Source organism: Gopherus evgoodei, chromosome 2 (genome assembly GCF_007399415.2).
Source record: "Gopherus evgoodei ecotype Sinaloan lineage chromosome 2, rGopEvg1_v1.p, whole genome shotgun sequence".
Taxonomy (NCBI): Eukaryota; Metazoa; Chordata; order Testudines; family Testudinidae; genus Gopherus; species Gopherus evgoodei.
In genome coordinates, this window is record NC_044323.1 from 137,041,863 (window position 1) to 137,056,370 (window position 14,508).

Below are 14,508 nucleotides of genomic sequence, written 5' to 3' on the forward strand. Positions count from 1 at the left end.
ACCCCGCATTTATCGCAATGGAATTTTTTGGACCGTAAACATCGCGTTATAGCAGAGTCTCACTGTACCTCAATCTCCCTTGCACATGTCTTTTGGTTTTCAGGAAGTGATGTGCTGAAGGAGACAGGCTACTTTTATCCCATTTCTGCTGGGTGGTCCAATTTGGTTCCTGTTTTGTGGTGGTGCTGGCATGAACTGATCAGATGGTGACCCACACTTTCAAAGATTTGAACGTCTAATCAATATAAGAATTGATCTCTCCCACCATCTAACCAGGGAATGAGGTGTAACTTTTGAATTCTCACAATTGGGGCTGGAATTTTCCAGTGTTTGTGCATCTTATTCCAGCTTGCATAAGACAAATTAAGCTATAGCTGTCTTAGAATTGCCCAGGCATCAAGGCCTTTTATAACAGTAATAACTCATAACTTTGGGGCCTTAATCATTATGACCTGCAAAAATATGCATGGAGTAGCTCTCCCCACCCCCGTAATTGAGGAGACCTAGACTTTCAAAGAATGACAGGTAGGGAAAAGAGTTCATTCCCTCTTCTGGAATGCTGCACTTGTTCCTTTTATGGACACAATGTCTCTGCCACAGAGCTCCATGTTGTCTTTAACTACTCCCAGTGGCTTCATTTCTGTGTGTTTGCTCCTTTCTGTGCTGTGTTGCAAAGAGAATAAAGGGTGGTCTGCACTGAACAGTTACATTGGCATACCTGTGTCTGTCAGGGGTATGAAAAATCCATGTCCCTGAGAGACCTACTTAAACTGACCTAACTCCTGGCGTCAACAGCTCTAGGTCGCTGGAAGAAGTCTTCCATCAGCCTAGCTACTGCCTCTTGGTGAGGTGAATTACCCACAGTGCCAGGAGAACCCCTCCTGTTGCTGTAGTAATTATCTGCACTGAAGCACTGCAACTGTAGCTGTACCTCTATAGCATTTTTAGCATAGACATTACCTAAGGCTTATTGTTCATTTCAGTATTGATAAGCTGGCATCTGTTTCTGCATCTAAGGCTGTCTACCCTGTTGACTGACTTTATCAAAGGCAAGATTTTGGGGCTATTAAACCTATCAAGCAGGTTTTTGGGGTGTTTTGTATGTATCCCTTGACTCAGAGCCACAGAGTTCTTTAAATGTGTTCTTTAGAAGGCCAGTCCTCTTACAAGTAGCAGCCCAGGTTTGTAAAATCATACTTATCTGCCTCCTAAAAGGCAGATACTGAGGAGGCAGTCACAAAACAGAATTACAGTTACAGTATGCAGTCAAGGGAAGTGAACTATGGAGGAAAATGGAATGCTCTCCTATGACCTTTCAGGCATCCATCTACAAGAGAGACGTTCTCGTGGTATTTATGACCTTAGGGCTGTTTTTATTTCTCGTGCATATCAGGATGAAACCCTTGTCATTCATGAGTATCTGTTCCTACTAACTTTTACTTAAAGTATGTTTGTAGCAGTTTTTGCTACTCTGACTTTAATCTCACTTTCTCTTTTTGTACCATTACTTCACTTTTCCCAGTGCTAATTTACCTTTCATACCTTGTTTTGTCTTGATCTTTGACTTTGCTTTTATGGTTCTACTCTTCTCCTGTAATGGGATCTGCTTTTCCCTCATCTATACATTCTGTTCTGTTCTTGGTGATCAAACACACTCAGGCTCTACCCTGTTTGTACACTCTCTATTCCGATATTATGGATTCCATTTTTTATTTCCTGTTGTGTTCTGCCCCTATTATCTTTGATTTCAACATGATTTTTTTTGACATGCTTGTCGCATGCAAGGCTGCATCATTCAGTTATCATTTCCACCACTCATCACTCCACTTTGCTAATTGGTCCTTAGGGCGAAGGAGGTTAAATAAGTAGCAGTTAAATTTTCAATAGTTTCTATTGGAAGTTTTACAAATAAACATAGCAAAAAAGGAGTACTAGATGGCATATGAGCAAATACCCCATCCAAAGATCTTAGATTGGAACATCTTGAAAACTAGCCCCTAGTTTTTGTCACTGTGCTTATTGTTTATCCTGTTTTTTTTTAGTTTATTTTCCATGAGAAAGTAGGCAATGCATCTAATTATCAAAGGAACCATCTGTCCAAGCAAGGCTCAATACAATTCAGATCTCACTTATTCCACATAAATCCTGTTAATCTAAATGCTGCCACATGAGCTCAGTTATGAACTGTCGAAGTTGATGTTGGCTATGATGGTGTAAGAAAACTGGGGCTTTTGAAAATTACTGAATTGAGGCAGAACGTGCCAAAGCATGATCAGTGAAAAGGGAAAATGAGCACCAATCAACCATTCTCTAGACTTCAACAGCAGTTTCTACTGTGTTTCTCATAATTAATACTTTTATTTAAATCAAATAGTAAGACACATACCAAGGATTCTGTAACACTTTTGCCACGCGGACCATATTACAATACTGATTGTATTGTGGAAACTTCTCAGTATTCATGATTTCTGTGACCATCTCCCTTTTCATTCTTGATTACACAATATCCCTGTGGCAACTACAGTAACTTCTTATATGGGAAAGTAATACTAGGAAAGAGTATAATGTACTTGTAGTTGTATTAACTGACTTACCAGATTGGTAATGAGCCAGCATCATGCGACCATCTCCCTCTCACCAGGGCACCAGTAGCCCATGCATTATATTCTAAGAACCTCCAGGGTATACACTGTAGAATCTGTGTATTATATTCTTAGTATGAGTCTGTAGCAAGGCGGTGGGATACCTCACAGCCCTGCGGAGGGACGAGCCTCCCTCGCACCAACGTCAGCGGAGCCAGCATGTCCTGTGCCCGCCCCCCAGAGGGCAGGGCGCAGGACAGGAAGTAGAAAAGCCCAACTGCAGAGCTCACTTGAAAGCCAGCCGCTGGAGAGGCCAGACGCCTGTGCCGTAGCTCTGGGTTGGGATACGCCAGCAGTCTGCTGCCGATGCGAGGACTGGCTGGGCCAGCCAAGCCTACCCTGGCCAGCTACCCTGAGGAGCAGCCCAGCCTACCCATTACCCGGAGGAACCAATGATGCCAGAAACCTCCGGGGACACCGCCCTAACCCAGGTACCTACGAGAAGCAGTCCAGAAGTAGCCCCAGGGATAGTCGACTTGGTCTGGCTGTAGCTCAGCCAGAGCCCATGTCAGTTTGTTGTGGTCAGGATCCTCACTGACACAACAGTGAGTCTCCTGCCACTGCCAGGGCCCTGGGCTGGGACACAGTGGAGTGGGTGGGCCTGTGTATCCCCTCCCCCCCCCCCGCCACCCACTCACGGTTGGCAGTCTCCCCCTTGCACCAGACACTCAGAAGCCTGAGCACCAGACTGTTTGCTGCCCCGCCCTGACCCAGGGCCGGGCCCATAGCGAACTATTGTGAGGCGGTGGGATCCCCCACAGCCCTGCGGAGGGACGAGCCTCAGACTAGCTCTTCTACAGAGTTACAGTACAAATTCCACAATGTCACTTGTGACCTTTCATATATACAACAAATGTAAAAAATTCAAAGCCAATGTGATATAAAAAGCAGTGACTGAAAGGGGGGAAAAAAGCTAGAAAAAGGGAGAGGGTTTAAAGTTATAGATCAGTTTGTAATTTCCTGTACCATGTATCTTAATTACTAATTAAAGGCCAAATCCAGAAGACTCAGTGGTAGTCATGACTGAGTAAGAAGTTCAGCTTTTGATCTACAATGAAGATTTACCAAATCTTAGAAACTTTGTTTTTGAAAACTTGCCCTCTGGTGTCCAAATACTCAAAAAAGGTCAGCAAATGAAACTTCATAAATACAAATCTGATCTGGTGTTGTCTCTGAAACAAATCATTTCATGAATTTATCTCCAATTAGATTAATTTGATCTTTTATAGTTGGCCCCATCCTACTATACTAACAAATTATTTAATTAGCGTTCCTTCTTGGGTTGCAGTTTTGAGCACTCTTCAGAAATACTATATAAATTTACTAGATTTTTTTTCTCTCCTAAAATTACAGAATCAATTAGTTTGATCTTAGCTTATCCTCAAATCTGGTTTTTGTTCTGATTTCCTCCCCTTTGTATTTCACCTGTTCTGTTTTAGGGTTAGGAGTGTTGATTTATGATCCTGTCTCATGTATAAACTTAACTTGCCGTTAATATAGTGCCACTATGGTGTATAATACTTATAGTTTAATAAGGTTTAAGTAGGAGAACACAAATAATTGGGATTTCTGGCTTTGCTATAATAAGAGGCCTATTTATTAATACGAGGACTAGTGTGAGAACTGGATCTTAGTCATACTAAGGCTAGGTTTTTAGATAACTCCAGGTCGTGATTTCTACTTTCTCATTCTGTGTAATGAACAAGTGACTTCACAAGCGCAGGTGCAAGCACAAAATAGCAGAAGTAATTTTGCAATAAGGAAGTTGGGGGGGCTTTGGCAATGTGATAACTAAGCAGTAAATAGACAACTTTGACATGTGGGAATTAAGAAATAATTGATGCAAATTATTCATATTAATGATTAGAAGTTTGGTTATGCCATATATGGCTGATGGGCAGGCACAAACCTTATTTTGGTTGCATAAAGGGACTATGTAATTACTTGGATGAATATCCATATTTAAAGGATGATATAAAAACTTTGGTTTAGTTCCCTAAATTTCAGGTTCATATTGCTACTGAAACAGTGTCGTCTAATTTGTGGCCTTCTAAGGTGGTCCACTAACTTTTTGTACATCTTGGTTTCTTTCTATTCTTTAAAGTGTAAGTATGCTATGATGCCTTCTGAACTGAAACCATTTAGTCTTTGTTGTTTAGGTATAATGAATACACTCCTTTAGGGTCTAACTAAAGCATTTGTTTTGATCTGTTGTGAATTGTGCCAATATCATAATCAAATAATCTTCTGTGTAGCCAAATTTGGGAAGAATTTATGGTAATCAATAAATATTATGAGGATGTGGGATCAATCAATAAACATTCAAAGCAGGATAAAAATTTTAAAGCTTCATTATTTATAAGGCTACAGAAAGGACATATGCATGTTGGGAAGGGAATAAATGAAAGCTCTGTTTTGAATTACTGAAACTGAACTTCTGTGTATTTTTTATAAACAGATAAATGTATAAATATTACTCTTTAATTCAGGTATGTTTGAGATAGGTCAGATACTTCAGGAAAAGGATTAGAGGCACCTCATTTATTAAGCAGAAGTCTACTAAGCAACAGAGTGAGGGAATGTAACCCGGCCAATCTGTAGTATATAATCTCCTTGGCATAAATGCAAAGTGGTTGTTTTTGTTTTGATATTAGAAAAGAGAGTCAATGGTGTGTTTTCCAACACCAGTTTTACTGTACTTATTCATTTATTCAAAGTACGTCTTCTGTAGAAATAGAAGCTAGATATTCCTTCAAATCAAGCTACTACAGTAGGTTGTCAGTTCCTGTAGAGAAACTTATAAAAAGAACACTTTTCTAAAAGTAAAGCACCCATGTAGGGCAGTGCTCTCTGCAAGGAGATACCAAGAGTTTTTTAAAGGCTGAAAGACTGATCAGTGTAATGTATATAATCTAGAAATGAGAAGTGGAAAATACATTTGTTTCCTGTATGTCCTATAGATTTAAGTTTTATTATTTCATACCTTCTTGATGTATCATTCATATATATATATATAAAAGTGCCTTTAAAAACCGTATTTGAAGTGTTACGAAAAAAATTAAGCTTCATTGGTGAAAGATCAATGAATGCATGTTGATCTAGGAAAAGGGAAAGAGTGACATTTACAGGTAAGCATCATGGTTCATATCTATTAGGTTAGCTCAGACAAGGAAAATTCAAATCTATGCTAAAGATTTAGATGACAGTTCCTCATTTGCAGTGTTATAAATCACATCTCTTGCAGAGAGTCTAGCATCCTGTGATCTGGACTTTAGTTACCAGTAGAGCTTGGCAACTTTTTTGAGTGTTTTTCACTGGAAAATGCACTTTTTTGTGGTGTGGAGGGGGCCTGAAACTATTTCCCTAAAGTTCAATCCCCTCTTTGCCCACCTGCATGAGAATGGGAATAATGCTCCTCTGGAGGCTACTGTCTCCCTTCACTTCTGCCTGTGGTGCACATAACATACATCTGTCCCCATATTTCCCTGCACAGCTTTGTAAAATAGGTCCTAATTTGTCTGATAGTAATCTTAAAGCATATTCTTATTGGCTTGAAAACATCAAACCTCTGATCACTTGTCATTCCAAATGAGCCAGATATCCAGTCATCCTCCTGTTCATCTTAACTCCTTTTTTTGTTTAAAGTATCCTGTAATTTTGTTAAACATAGTACAAAGGTAGACCTTCAATATTTCCCCCTGGTGGATGATAATAGCACACCTTTCTCTTACTAAGGGTATGTCTCCACTACCCGCCATATTGGCATGTAGCAATCGATTGCTCGGGGATCGTATATCACGCCTCATCTAGACGCGATATATCGATTCCCGAACACGCTTATATCGATTCCGTAACTCCACCAACCCGACGGAGTTGCGGAATCGACAGGGGGAGCCGCGGACCTTGATCCCACGCCGTGAGGACGGTGAGTAATTCGATCTTAGATACTTCGACTTCAGCTACGTTATTCACGTAGCTGAAGTTGCATAGCTAAGATGATTTTTTTCCCCTTAGTGTAGACCAGCCCTAAGAAGTATGGAATTAGTTGTGTCTTGTTACTGGATAGATTTCCTCAATGGCGTCATTCTCTTGTGCAGGCTGCACTCATGGTGTGCTTCCTCCTGTAATCCTGTGTAAGGGTCTGTAACAATCTAGCGGTGTCTGTGGCAGTGGGATATTTATGTTGAAATATCAAAAGGTTCCTCTTATGCAATATTGTACTTGTAATTGAGAGTGGGGTGGGCATCATGTAAGAATCTGCTTTTGTTTGCTGTCTGTTTCATTGAATCTCTGTGGTTATACACGCCTCCAGTGCAGCTTTGGAAATAATTTATTCCGGACCGTAGGGACTTTTACTGTCTTTTGTTTTGGTTTTGAAATCAATACATGCACTTTATGATTGTTTGGCATGTGGTGGCTGCTGCTGCTGCTCATTACCAGTCTAGGCTTATAAGCAGGGCTGGTTTTTTTCAGAGGCAGAGCGAGGCAGCTGCCTAAGGCACCAAAATATTGGGAGCAACAAAATGTTTATTGGCTGTCTATTTGGGAGGGACAGACCTTCTTAGAGAAGCAAGAACTCAAACCAGCATTGCCTACAAGACACCTGAATGGCAAATTATTGGGGTGAGTGGAGATGGGCAAAAATTTTCAGATTTAATCACGTATTTGTCGAAAACTGATTTCAGTTGCTGCAAAATGATTTGTAAATTAGTGTCCTCATTCATTGACGTTTGGACCAAAACATTTTTGGTGGGGCTCTAAAGTCAAAAGGAGACGCAGCTGCCATTCGCCAGTGGAAGAGGCAGCGGTGGCCCCTTATGCCCCAAAACCCAGCAGTATGGACTCAATTGGGATGAAGGAGACCTGGGTTCAAATTCCTGATCTGGAGCAGGGACTTGAACCAGGTCTCCTACAGCCCTGGTGAGTTCTGTAAGCACTAGACTATGGCTATTCTGGGGTTGGGGCACCTCTTTTCTGTTGAATGGCTCCATTTCGTGGGCAATTATTTTTCTGTTCATATTTTATAATTATGTCAAAATTGGTGTCTGGCTACAATCATTCTGTATAATTGGATTTTTTTAAAAGCTGTTAACAAATATTTGTAAATTACATGCCCTATTGGAATTTGTCAATGTTAAAAGTGCATTAAAGTGGGTAATATAGAGCATTACAGAACATACCATCGTAAGTAATACATTGCCATTAGCTGCTCAGTTTTGTGCTCGAGTGCTTGCTTGTCAGAGGGATAGAAGATATACTACTATTGACAACTTTTGCTCCCACTACAAGACCTTGTGCTCCAACAATTGCAAATATCTGTTTGTTTCATGCATGCAGCTGGCAATGTGTGGCTTGTTCGTGGTTTGTGTTTACTGTTTTCTTTTCCCTGTGAAAGAATTCACCACATTGGAAGAAATGGTTCCAAAGACTCTTGCACTGTTAATCAGACCTTGCCCTCCTGTCCTCTTAATCTGTTTAGGTCTTGTAGTTTCTGTGCTGCAGCAGAATGTGACAATGTTCTATGGAAATCCTGCTCTGCTTTTAGAGGTAAAATGCCCAGTACATGGGTGCAGTGTTAGATGTGATTTGATGCCTGATGCGGCTAATACCTACTGAGTTTGTCCTTGCTCGTGAAATCTCCCAAATCTTCTGGTCTCTTCCTGAAGCTTGTATTTAAAAATAAAATCTAACACCTCACCCCCAAAAGAAACCTTGGCAATCCTATGCCTTCTATACTCTGTGCACAGCTTGATTTCTCCCACCACAAACACTGACACCTAAGCTTGGAGGCCTATTAACTTGGGGCAGCTTGTGAAGGACTGTGGGTTTCATACACCTCCATTCTTTCCTTGTCCCTGCATCAGATCAGTGGAAGGCAATGTGCTAGTCAAGTTATTTTTGGTTAACATCTTTTAAGTTTAAGGAACCAAACTGGTGGACTCATTGAGAATATGGGCTCTGATGAAAACTTGGTTACGTTCCCCTGACCTAGCTCAAGTATTTCTTTTTGATTCTTCCTGCTCCCTTAATATACCCCCACTCCATAGTTCATCTCACATATCAGGGAACGCATCACTTGAGCAATTTATGGTGGAGACTGCTTCTTTGGGACTGACCTAAGGCATAAGTGGCAGTACCTGGTTTGAGAAGGCCCTTAGGTTTGCATATTCAACAGTCATTTCCCGTTAAATTCTCATTTTGCTGTGGCACGTTTAAGAGCAGACCTCCTTACATCCAAATTTATGAAAACCAGGCATACTTTAATGCAGAACCCCAAGGAATGCTTGATTGAAATAACAGATCAGAAAAGTCTCTTGCTAACATTCCTATGACAGAAACATGGTGTCAGCTAGTTTTCTGCATATAATGTAACTTTATTTAAAAAAAAACCCACCATAACTTTAGAAGGCTTTGCTTAACATTCTTCAGCTGTAGTTAATTGTAATATACTTAGGCTATAGGACACTTCTTAAATGTAACTGTATTGTACAGCCTTCATTTCCTTAGAACTATCAAATGCATTGCTGATTGATCTTTGTTACTCACAGTTGTGGCTGTAGAAGAGTCATAGCTTGTGCCTTGGCAATACTTAACAAGTGTGAGTATCAGTCTGTGCTTGCAGGAAAAGTCTTTGCTATAATGTAGATATAGTCTGGGTAAGGATATGCTACTCTAAACTCAATCAGATCCCATAGTGCTAATTCAGTGGCGATTCAGTTCTGCTTTTTTTTATGTCTACCTGGCTTTTAAATTTGGTTTGTTCTTTTAAGTAACTGTGGTATTCCACACTCTCCATTTTAAAACCCTCCCCTCTTATCTTCCTTCACTCTCTAATCTTATCTCTTCTTACAAGCCTAGATCTTTCCCATTGCACCTCTTTCTCCTACTTTTGGTCCTTGGACAAAAGACAAGGTAAGGCACTAGGATTGACACCCATCTGTTTTTTACCTGGACAGTCTGGTTTTTGGCTTTTGTGTCTGGGTGCCATTTAGGGTTGCCAGGTGCCCAGTTTTCAACTGGAAAGTCTAGTCAAAAAGGGGACTTGGCAACCTTAAATGGCACCTGAACTAAAACTGCGGTTACCATGGGTTGGGGAGAGTCACCGGATAATTAACCCACACCAGCCCCTGCTCAGCTGGGGCCATCTCCTACTTGCAGGCAGACTCCTTGAGATGATCCAGCAAGTGAGGGGGAGGGAGCAGTGAATGATGGGGGCAGAGTTGGGTGGGGCCTCGTGGGTCTGGTTACCAGGAATTAGAAAGGTGTTAACCCAAAACAGCACTCCATCTTGTATGTTCTAGCTCTCTTGAGGTATTTAGGTATCCTCACCACCCTAGCTTCTTTCTGTATTTTTACCTTGTATCTGAATACAGCATAACTGTTCAGATGGACCCAAGAGCGTTGGAGTAGTGCAGTGGCTTTCAACTTTTTTTTTTTTTTAAATTTGCAGACCCTTAAAAAATTTCAAATGGAGATGCAGATCCCTTTGAGAATCTTAGACATAGTCTGCAGACTTCCAGTGGTCCATGGACCACAGGTTGAAAACCACTGGTGTAGCGGAATGTAGCAAGGGATTTGAACAAAGCTGATGCAGAGTAGCATTGCATTGTCCTGGCTTGTGGTAAAAAGCAGGAGAAAGCAACAATAAATGGTGCTTAGTTCCAGAATGCTGTGTCACTACTTCAAGCAATATGTCAAGGTGAGAGGAAACAGAAGCTGATTTATTTTCCTGTTTAGGTGATATGACCCATTGACTTGAATTTTCTAATTACTCTGAGCCATGTGAAAAGGAAATACATTAACTATTTTGAGGAGTTTTGTCTGCCAAATTAACCTTTTTATTTGTAGGTGTTCTGGAAATTTTCTGTTGGCTAACAGTCCATGAATCATAAGGCTGCCAGGTACAATAGTTGCCATCAAAATGTCAGTCTTTGGCAACAGTTTTCTCAGAGTGCTATCTGGGATACCACAGCTTCACCCTCTGATGTAGATACCGATGGTTCACAGATGATATTGATGTTTGGTAAATGTTAAGTTAGTAACCATAAATTTTCACCTACGCTCTTTACCTTGTATGTTTTTCAACAGTGAAGAAATATTTAACAACTGTGGTTTTAGTGGACATGGAGGAGGGTGAATTAGTCCGCAGGCTGTACATCTTCAGAACAGATCAAGCCTGGGATGTTGGCAAAGTGCCTGAATCCTGTTCTGGAGGGACCATGCCTCTGGATGAAGATAGTTCAGTGTCTGTGTGAATTGATTGTTGAGGCTGCCAACAATGTTTTTCCAAAGTTGAGTTGTCTGTCTTCGTGTTTATATGGCTTCACAAACCATACTGTCTACACACCTCACAGTTAATACATTTTATTCTCTCATATCCCTGTAAGATAGGTAAGAATCTGGCAAACAGGGAGCAGACAGTGTTTGCCATAGGCATTATTTACACTACATTAATATGTATTAATTACACAGTATGAATATTGTATGTATGAATGTTGAGCAGTTATGCCAGTGTTTCCCAAAGTTGGTACATCCTTCAGCTTGCGCCGCTTCCAGCAGCTTCCATTGGCCTGGAGCAGCGAACCGTGGCCAGTGGGAGCCAAGATCGGCTGTACCTGCTGATGCAGCAGGTAAACAAACCAGCCCAGCCCACCAGGGACTTTTCCTAAACAAGCGGCATCCCAAGTTTGGGGAAACAGTGTTATGCCAACTGAATTATATTGTTTTCCCCACAATGCTGTTCACTCTTGTTCACTGCTATATCCCACAATATCTTGGAACAGGACAACTCAGCATTTGACCTAAGTGGATAGTAAACAGATCAAAGGCAAATACATTAATATTCTGCAAAGATAGCTTCACAGAACAGGACCTGGAAGACTAGTATCCAGAACCACACATTAAAGTGCTAGTACAAACTGGTGGGTTGGATCTTATGTGATGTATGAAATGATTTCAAACTTGTAAGGAGCCATCCTACAAATACAAGGTCCTACAGGTCCTTGGGAGGGCGTACCTTCTGTGAAGGTAAATATGCTGAGAGATAATTACTTCCTAGAAAATGGGTATGTGTATCTCCTTTTTGTATTGTACTGTTTTGTCTTTAGATAATACATTTTGGTTGTTTGGTCTCTTGAACATTTTTCATAACAAACCATAAGTGTAGTCAATCAGCTATACAATTAAACAATTTACCAATCTGTGAAATGTGAGTGTGATAAAGGCAGGTGCCAAATGTTGCACTGAAAGTCAGTGACAGAGCTGGGCATGGAACCCAGATCTTCTAAGTTTTAGTGCAAGGCCTTAACCTCAACACCATGCATTCTCCCTCCCTGGTTATTGTGCTTTTAGTGATATAGTCCGATATAGACCAGTCTGTTAGAAATTTTGATTAATCCACATGTTCACCAAGCAGGGTCAATACCTATTTTATTTTACCTGGGCTACCTTTGCATTAGTAACCTTTGGTGAAAGTCCAATTCTTGTCTTGCAACTGCTAATGACAAATTCAAATTTTAAATTTATTATGGAGCTGTAAAAATCTGCAGTGGGAGCCTCCCTCAAACAGGTAAGACTTGCAACCCTAATTAAAAGGAGGCTTATTCTGTAGTCTATCGTGCATTTATTTCTTGCCCCTACCCAGTACAAACTGAACATCAGCCACTGATCTTGGCATTGTCCCAAGGTCTGATATTGAGGATTCTTCTCTGCTGTTAATATTCACGCTGTTTCTCGCCTACACCTTTTTTGCAGGCAAAGGCAGCTCAAGCATCTCATCCGACGTGAGTTCAAGTACAGATCACACACCGACCAAAGCCCAGAAGAATGCGGCTACCAGTGAAGGTAAATGCCTGGTGTTCATTACTTAGCCAACATTACCCATGGGGAGGGATTACCTAATTTCAGAAGATTAAATCCCCCTCCCCAAACCTACCCCACGATTCCTTGGGAGCATTGTAAATTTAAAACAAAACTTCTCTTTCAGACATCTTCATTGTACGATTTTAGCTTTAATCGTGTAAGAGTTTAAGTCAGTTCTGCAAAACATAAGTGTAAGGGAGTCGCTGAAAGGAATTTGTTCAAGACATTTATTACAGGAGGTGGTGGTTGTGTATTAAGATTGATGTGGTCAGACTTCAAGCTTATTTCCAAGGAAAATACTTCATGAAAACACAGTGGGTGGAGTTCTAAGTTAACTTTATTGCTCTACTATGAGTGCCATGTGATAAATATTTAATGATGTGCTTGGAAGTTTGTGCCAAGGATTCAAAAATAAATACAGTTATAGACCTAGAGAGTTGACAGTGATTTGGCCAGACTGATGTATTTCACCTGGAGTGATTAAGGTATGTGTCAACTTCAAGATATGGCCTTTTTTGGTGTCTTAGGAGGAGAGGGAAGATTTTATGTCTGTATTAACACCTTGTAGAAATCCCTGGTTTATTAATGCATTTCAGGGAACTATAGTATGGGGAACTACCGATCATTTCCTACTGGGAATGAGAAGTTAATAAAATACATCTCATAACTGGTGAGCATTCAGGGAAAAGTGGTGCTGGTTTTGTATTTTGTTAGGACACAGGAATATTGGCTCTAGACCTTACGATAATGCTCTTGGTAGCTGATTGGGAATCACCAAACCCATCTGTCAGGATTAATGATGCAGGCTGCAAAGTATCTGGTCTTTGGGCAGTATGTTTAGCTGATGACTCAGACATGAAGATGTCCCTTTAATAGTATGTAATCTGGTTAATTCTTGAACAGATTATTCTAATTTCTTCAGTTTTTCCTGTCATAACAAATTAAGCTGCAAGCAGTCATTACTCTCTACCTGCCTTTGTTTCTGACACATCTTAATGGTTTAAATAAACTAACAAACGTGTGGATTCAATAAAACAACACTATCTGGTTACAGCTATTTACATTTTAAACTGTAAGAACGGTAGAACCTCAGTTACGAACACCTCAGGATTGGAGGATATTCGTAATTTTGAAATGTTCGTAACTCTGAACAAAATGTTACGGTGCTTGTCAAAAGTTTACAACTGAACATTGACTTAATACAGCTTTGAAACTTTTTACTATGCAGAAGAAAAATGCTGCCTTTAGCCATCATAATTTAAATGAAAGTTTCCTTAGCTTGTCAACTTTTTTAAACTTCCCCCCTTTTTAATAGTTTACATTTAACTCTGTACAGTACTGTATTTGCCTTTTTTTTGTTTCTGCTGCTGCCTGATCCTATATTTCCGGTTCCAAATGAGGTGTGTGGTTGACCAGTCAGTTTGTAACTTCTGTTCATAACTCTGAGGTTTTACTGTAAGTCAGTAGATTTACTTAAGAGTGATTGACCCCAAAATAAAATTACCTGAGATGGTCCCAAAAAAAGAGCTGGGTGTAAACACTAGAAAATTTGGGGAAATTTCAGTCTGGATCCAAACCCTGCTTTAGGCCTATTTCTACTAGCAATAGATTTTACCTCTCATGGTGGGTGATAGCCTTTAAGGTTCCAGTTTCACCTTAGATGAATTTTGTCAAGAAAAATGCCTTGATGCAAAAATGAAGGGCTTCTCTACGGGATGGGGGAGGAGAGCCTAGAATGGCTAATGTGGAATAGCTGCAACTGTACTGATAAATCCTAAAATTGAATTTATGAAGTATAAGGTAACACTTCGAGAATGCTGCTGTACTAAATCCAGGGAAATAAAGAAGAAATTAATCCAGGGGTAGGCCACCTATGGCACATGCGCCAAAGGCGGCAAGCGAGCAGATTTTCAGTGGCACTCACACGGCCCAGGTCCTGGCCACCTGTCTGAGGGGCTCTGCATTTTAATTTAATTTTTAAATGAAACTTCTTAAACATTTTAAA

At 40.5% G+C, this 14,508-nt stretch overlaps 1 protein-coding gene across 1 annotated transcript in view; it reads left to right on the forward strand.

Annotated features, from left to right (window-relative positions):
• The window catches only part of FBXL7 (F-box and leucine rich repeat protein 7), a 346,868-nt gene that overhangs the window by 70,892 nt on the left and 261,468 nt on the right, over nt 1–14,508 (forward strand). The window contains 1 exon segment of the mRNA XM_030551734.1: nt 12,396–12,485. Coding sequence (XP_030407594.1) covers nt 12,396–12,485 — 90 coding nt within the window.